At 39.5% G+C, this 7,500-nt stretch overlaps 2 protein-coding genes across 6 annotated transcripts in view; both read right to left on the bottom strand.

The window, feature by feature from the left end:
- Positions 1 to 4,172, bottom strand: part of LOC138042316 (neuropeptide Y receptor type 2-like) — a 4,895-nt gene extending 723 nt beyond the window's left edge. The window contains exons 1-2 of one of the 2 annotated variants that reach the window (XM_068888169.1): positions 3,910 to 4,172; positions 488 to 679 (exon numbers count right to left, since the gene is read on the bottom strand). In XM_068888169.1, coding sequence (XP_068744270.1) covers positions 488 to 679; positions 3,910 to 4,090 — 373 coding nt within the window. In that variant the 5' untranslated portion in view covers positions 4,091 to 4,172. The remainder of the gene's footprint in view (positions 1 to 487; positions 680 to 3,909) is intronic. The other variant, XM_068888170.1, reaches the window with a different exon arrangement.
- Positions 4,173 to 4,670: 498 nt separating this feature from the next.
- LOC138042315 (neuropeptide FF receptor 2-like) overlaps positions 4,671 to 7,500 on the bottom strand; it is an 8,928-nt gene continuing 6,098 nt past the window's right edge. For all 4 annotated transcript variants that reach the window (XM_068888165.1, XM_068888166.1, XM_068888167.1 and 1 more), the window contains exons 3-4: positions 6,930 to 7,371; positions 4,671 to 5,940 (exon numbers count right to left, since the gene is read on the bottom strand). In XM_068888165.1, coding sequence (XP_068744266.1) covers positions 5,751 to 5,940; positions 6,930 to 7,371 — 632 coding nt within the window. In that variant the 3' untranslated portion in view covers positions 4,671 to 5,750. The remainder of the gene's footprint in view (positions 5,941 to 6,929; positions 7,372 to 7,500) is intronic.

Consider the following 7,500-nt stretch of genomic DNA (forward strand, 5'->3'; position numbering starts at 1 on the left):
GAGAAAAAATCAAGGCAATAATATGCGAGTGTTGAAAACCATTTTTCAACGCAAGAAGAGAAGTTTCGTATCTCCAAGCGGTCATGTAACGTTCTGTTTATTATATAAACACCAATGAAACACCATACCATTTTACATTAACATTTTTTGTAGTCCTAACGTAGAACAACGGCTCGAATTATTATGTTACCTGGGCAACTGTGAGTCATGTGTGAAGATTGTAATTAGTTAGTATGTATGAGGAATTTGAAACTAGAAACTTGAATTAGGCGCTCGGCTTATATGGGTATAGATCAGCGGAGGTGATATTGCAAGAAACAGGCTAGGAGAGCAAAGTTTTAATTTGGTGGTTGTGGGAAAGGAAAAAGAAACTTATTTTTCCGGAAGGAAAGCTTTGAGAGGCGCAGAGCCCCATTGCTAGTACGTAAAGACTAGAATTGCCTAACATCCCACCCACCCATCCTTCACGCACACAGCCAAGACTTACCGATTGAAATCGCCAACATAGTGCCCACAGATCCCATGACAAAACAGGGCATGAGAGCTGGGAGAAGTTTGCACATAACTGGACCAAACGGCCAATAGAAATTGAGCTCAAAGTACACGACTGTAAACGGAATACAGAGAAGTCCCACTCCAAGATCAGCCACTGCAAGATTAGCGATCAGAAAACCCGTCACTGCAAATAAAGAAATATTAACATTTGAACGTTATAACATTAGTAGCGTTTTCACAAACCGAGTCATTTTAAGATGTTTTTTTTTGGCGAAACCACTTCTTTCCAGCCAATTAGATATGTTTAATTTAAGATCTCGTTGAAAAACAGTCTGACTTCTGAGAATGTCTAGGCTGCGAACGCAAACGTATTTCCGGCAGTCGTTTCTCTCCCCCAAAACGACCGCCGGAAATACGTCTGCGTTCGCAGGCTAGAGAATGTCGGGCTATATAAACCTTATAGACCTAACAAAACAATAGAGATATATAGTTTATGCTTTTCAAATGACGTCTGAGAAGGCATGATATTTATGCCCAAGAACGTTAACTGTATTTATTTTGTTATCATTCTGGAGGGCATTAAGAAAATAAAAAACTGAACAATTACCAGTCCGGGATCGTTTAGCCTGCGAACGCGACGTATTTCCGGCGGTCGTTTCTAGAGAAACGACCGCCGGAAATACGTCTGCGTTCGCAGGATAGGGATCGTTTGGAAGTTGGGTTGAAATTATTGCGTTTGTTTTGAACCCGCGAATCGCGACTGAGCGTACGATCGCGACTGAGCATTAGCGAATCGCGACTGAGCATACTGTTGAAGTCTTTTGCCAACTTTGGAACGAGATTATGGATCTCTTTTCATCCTGATTGGCGCTTGCAAAAAGGCCATTCAAAAAGCAAATTAGAAATTCTCTGCTCACAGTATCCGGCGTTGAGGAGAATGCTTATTTTGACGCCTTCTCATTGAAAACAAAACTGAATAATTATTACTATCCTACCATATAGATGGTTTTCACGTGACTTCATCTCCACCATGTTGGTGGACGAAAACAAAGGATCTCTCATTAGCGTCTTTTGTGGTCGTACGTTTCTTTATTTATTGGTGTCTCTAGAGTTTGTTTGAAAACGTCTTATAATAGCCTTCTTTCGATGTATTAAAATTCAGTCCTAAACAAAAAACATCATTTCGAGACTCTGACGAATAAACTCATACAAATCCTAATATATATTCCCCAGAGCTTCGAGATGATGCCTTTTGTTTAGGACTCAATTTTAATATAGCGAACGTGGTCTATTCTGGTTTATTCATTTTTGAAAATAAACTTGAACTTGAACTTGAAGCCGCAAAACTTATTATATGTACCTCGCCGCCATGGAGCTACTACAGACGTTATTTTTATCAGACAGACGTTTCTCTTGAAAAAAACCAACCCCGGTTAAGAATGTCCAAACCAGCACAAATTCTGCGTTGTCAGTATTGGTATTCTCACTTTGGAAATCAGGCAGACTTTAGCATCCCTAGTATGTTCTCCTAACTCCATAGTATGTACCGCGCGAAACTTAAATAAACCTGACCCTGGTCGCAAGATACGCAAAATACGACTCAATGCCCGACAATACCATACAACGTGATAATACAAAATCATATGATTGGCCGTTTTTATACTAGAGACGCATAATTCGTCTGGGACGAACTTGGGCAAACATTTTTTCTGCGTCTGTTAAATTCGTCTAGTATAAAGACGGCCACAAGACGCATTATGCATCTGGACGAAGAATTTATTTTAGTGCGTCTTCGAAGACGCACTAAACTGGAAAGTTCGTCCAGACGCATTATGCGTCTAGTGCCCGTCTTTATACTTGACGAAATTAACAGACGCAGAAAAAATGTTCGCCCAAGTTCGTCCAAGACGAATTATGCGTCTCATATAGTTCGTCCCGTCTTTACACTAGACGGATAACATGAGAGACGCATAATTCGTCTGGACGGATTATGCGTCTCTAGTATAAAAACGGCCATTCTTCTGGCTCCTAAATGATAAAATTATCATGTACTGGATCTAGATATCGCCGTTTTGTTACAGTAACTATATTTCGTTCGCATGCATTGTACAATCATAAATGTTATAATTTGTGTTGGTTAACGTGAGCAGATCTGACAGATAACCACTGTAATTAACAGTAACAAATGGGGATCACAAAGAACACTGATGGTTTCCGAGACAGCTTGACACACAATGTAAGCGATATCCTGGCCTTTGTGCTGCCTATAAGCAATGAAATGTATCAATATTGAGCCCCTTCGATTCGCTGTGAATATGAACACATCAATGGATACAACAATGACCAGCTCCAATGCCGCAGGTTCAGTTTCTGAGTCATGATTAATGACAATCTTCAGTCCCGGTACAAAGTAACGAGCAAAAGATATAGCTCCTCTTGTGTTGACTGAAGCCCATTTATCAATGACCCAGTAAAATGTACTCTACCTGTAGACAATTTACCTTGTTAGCCATCGTCAGCCGTGATCGTACACCTAAAAAACACTTTCTCCGGTCCGTTACGTCCATCTTAAATGTGAACTAAGAGCTTTCATTAAAATAACTAAAACGCAAGCAGAAAAAGGCGCTGTCGGTTGGAAGTTTAGATTTCAAGGGGAGGATAAAAAGTGCAGAAACCGTCATTGCTAACCTTGGAACAGAAAAATGCTAATGTGTCTTTAAAACTTCTAAAAATATCGAATTGGCAATTTAGATATAATGACGTTCTCTTGACATCGCTGTCATCGGTCTCGAGTCCATCAAAACGATAGATTATACAACCGTGAAATGCAATCGACAGCAAGCCACTCCAATGTGTCTTTTCAGTGTTTTTACAGGCAAGCATTGCCAACACCCTTGAGGTTTCGCAAGTGAATTAATTCAGTTATCACTTTTGTAATGCATTGATTAATTCTTCAAACAAAAAGAACAGATGAGTCACTCTACGTTGTTAAAGCTGTTCACGCTATTTTTCCTCTTATAGTTTCCCCTTGCTTTTGATTACTTAGGCTTTATCATTGTTACTGTTTAGCTATCCTCCATAACTTCAACTAGCCTGGAACTATCCAGGAAATAAACTAGAAGGAACAAATTCTGTGTTTAGTGCTCATCCCCCTTTCCAACACAACTTGAATGTAGTTATTTTGAAATTTTAGTAAGTTTCCATAAGACTGATGCCAAAAGCAGAATTCAGCGCCAATGTAAGAATTCGTTGTTTACATGAATGTACACATTTTGTCGCACATCGGAATGAAGGTATGATGTAAGCTGTGGTAAAACACATGTTTACAAGCACCGAGTTCCTTTCATCCGGCTCTCACAAGCGTTTCTTTCTCTTAAATTTAAACTGAAAATGGACCGAATAAGACCATCTTACCTGTGTGTAGTTCACGAGATTTGTAAACTACAAAAATAACAAGAGCGTTTCCAACAGTCGCCAACAAGAATATAACCACATAAAGTGTTAAGCGAAAAATCCGAAGTCCAAGTGGTTCTGAGAAGTTGTCCATTTGGGATGTTGGTGTCTCTTCAGATAGATTCTCAAGCGAGTTATTCATTATTCGCGAAAGATGTTGCGATAAAAACTCTCTGACTTGAATTATTCAGTGAGATAAGGCGGGTAAGTAAAGTGCCTGTTCTAATTTAATCTTCATCATGGCAAAGGGTCATACCGCAAGTGTCTGAGCGTATTGCGGCAGAAATTACATCTCTTTGGCGCGGCGCCCTGTGTATAACCCTCCAAATTTTTACTAATGTGCTGCCAAATTTTAGCTCGGACTGCGGAGGTTTTTTTGTTTCAACGCCGGTCCTTCGTAACAGAAACTGTACTTAACACTAGTTATTAATAAAGGACATTACGATAGTAAACTTCACGATTTAGATTTCTGTATGGTAAGTTGAAGAGAGGAGGGCCATCCGGGTCAAAAATGAAGTTCAGTATGTGGACCTCAATGTGTGGAATATACTCTAAAACTATACTTCAAAACAAAAGCATGATAAGTTAACATTGCATTGCTGCAAGGATCTCTTTTTTTCTTTTTCATTTTTTAGTTTAGAATTTTAGATGAAGTATAAGACCACTGTGATTGAGGCACCCCATTAGAGACAACGCTGATAAGCACAATCAACACTTGATTTGTGATTTAAATTACGTGTTTAATTAAATGATCTTTAACAGATATGTTAACTTTGTGGCCTTTAGTGTATGAGGATCCATGAGGCAACTGATGAACGCCTTTTCTTCGAGAAAACTTGTGGAGAGCCAAAAGAACTTTCCTGCATGTAGCTTGTGCTTCTGACTCAAGGATCGAAGGAGGGCTGAAAATACAACACCTTATCCAGTTTCCTGCCTTTAGTTCTTTGATTCAAGGCGTAGCTGATATCTGAATACAGTGATGAAATCTCATTTGAAATTTGCGGCATCGTGGAGGGCAGTATACATTTCATACTTCCTTATTTTCGCCTCGTCCTTATGATTGCGAAAACATTAAATTAAGGAACTTCCCTATTTTCTTAGACAGGTCCTATTAAAAGGTAAATCAGATAGAAGAAGCATGAGTGTGCAATTTTTAACTTACGCCTATTGGCTTGTTTCTCCTAGTACTTCAAAGGCACTGAAAGGGGAGCAGTTCGAAACACAAGATATCGTATTTGTTGCCGCGAAAGGCCCCTGAATAAACGCTGCTTGTTTGTTCTACATCTACATCTACATGTTCCAGCATTCGGCAAAGTCCCTCTTTGACTTATGGCTGTTTCTGCTTAGGTGGCCTCACACACCATAAGCCTTTTTTTGTAAATTAAACTGTTGACGTTACTTTCGTATAATAACGAAATAGAATCTGTTTTGCTTTTGAAGCATTTGCTTTATAGTATTCTTGGTATTTCCTTTTTACAATCTTTGTTGCCAAGTCCAAGATCAAGAGAAATAAAATGGTGTGCAAAAGTGGCTGGGTGTCAACAAAATAAAAAATGGCAACTTGATGCCTCCTCGTCCGAGCGTATAGGTCGTAAGTTCCATTATTTGTTCGAAACAAGAAAGTCTTCAGTCACTGATAAAGTCGACCCCCAGGATGACGTTGAATCTTTCGAAGAAAAATCTCGGTTTGAGCTGGACCGTGCTAAGACTACGTTTTGAAGCTGTAATGCTTGAGCCCAACTTCTATCGGATGCGTCGGGGAACAGCATCTTTTTTGAATATTAGCAATGCAACAGTTTTAACTACATTGTTGAAGTGCGAGTACTAAACGTCCTTTGTGGATATGACCGAAACCCCCTCCTACTTCCTTTGCCAATGGCTCTTTTGAATCCTTTCTTAAACTGGTCACCAAGAAACGCATACAGCACTGGGTTAGTTGCACTGTTCCCGTACATCAGCAATTGGAAATAGGACTGCAATAGGAAGATGTACCTGTAAACGAGAATTAAAATCAAATTGTCAGTTTTGCACTGAGTGGAAAGCATTTGGGGCTGTCTACCATTTCGTTATTGTGTAAATCTGTTGGGTTAGTCCACCGATCATGCGATGGCGAAGAAGAAGAAGAAGAAGAAGAAGAAGAAGAAGTTGAGGTTAAGATTTTTGTGTATTGTAGTTGCATTATAATATAGCATTCACATTTGAATGATACGGAAATACCTGGAACAAAACGTTTTCTTCCCAAAGGGTTTAAACTAGGTACAAAATTGAGTTAGTCGACTTTGTCTATTGTTGATTTTCTCGCAAAACTTGGTTTAAAAATGGACACTTGACGCTGATAGGGACTAGGCCAATTTGAATAAATCTTATATTGTTGGATGGTGGATTCTTGAAGTTAGTTAGTTCACTAGGCATGGGGGAAGAACAAGAATTCTGAAAAGAAGCATTTCAAGTAAACGTATCCGAAGAAATAAACATGTGATTTGCCAAATATGACATGACTTTTTTCAGAAAATGTTTAGCTAAGTGAACTGAAGGATATTAATAAATTTCGTTCCCGGGGTCTTTTTTTTTCCCGTCCTCTGTAGAGCAAGTTTTTCATTTTTGCAGAAACTTGTAAAACTGTTTGAATCTCAGTTGCAAACAAGTATTTCAAAAAGAAGATTTCGCTTTTTGAATTTTGTCACGGCAATCTTTGTCACAGTGGCAGTTGAACCTCCCGCTTGACTTCAACTCAGTTTCCTTGCCTGCGTGGCTGATTACCACAGAGATATGATAAAAATCTGACCAATCTTGTTTTCTCGGTCCATACTCACGGTGAATTACGGACCAGTGCTTTTCCCCTTAAATCTATGGCCCAAGTGCGAAACGTTGTAATTTACAGTACAGCCCTCGAACTTTATTAGTAAGAGGTATGTAATAGGTATGTAAACATAATGAAACAGTTTTGAGAGAAGTTATCGCAAAACTTGTAAGTAACTTGCCTGGATTGGAATCCACCAAAATCAAACATGAAGTAAAAAGTGTGGAATGGCAGGAAACACAATGCATAACAAATAACCACCGCTGACAACATTTTGATGATTCTTTTGGTTGCCTGAGCTTGAGTAAACCCGGGTCTATCGCCGCCTTCCTTGGTTGCCTGACGAAGCTTCAGCCCTATTTTTATGTAGATGATAATCATGATGGGAAGCGGAATAGCATAAGTTAATGCAAAACTACATAACAAGTAAATTTTTGAGTAGGGGAATCCTGTGGGCCATGACTCTTCGCAACGTTCTCCGTTCGGGGAGCTTACAACGTTCACGACTCCCAGAATAGGAAATGCAGGTAGGAGAGCTGTCAACCATATCAGCAACATGATGAGCTTTCCTTGAAGCCTTGTGACGCGCATCCCAAATGGGTGCACGATGGATTGATGTCGATCTGTCGAGAAAGCAGGGAAAATTAGGGATGACATGCGGAGAGCAATAAACAATCGGTTTAATATGTTTTATGTAGAGCAGATGTGGTCTGTATGCACTACCGACTACCACCGTAAAAAGAAATAAGCTG

Source organism: Montipora capricornis, chromosome 3 (assembly GCF_036669925.1).
Source record: "Montipora capricornis isolate CH-2021 chromosome 3, ASM3666992v2, whole genome shotgun sequence".
NCBI classification, from domain to species: domain Eukaryota; kingdom Metazoa; phylum Cnidaria; class Anthozoa; order Scleractinia; family Acroporidae; genus Montipora; species Montipora capricornis.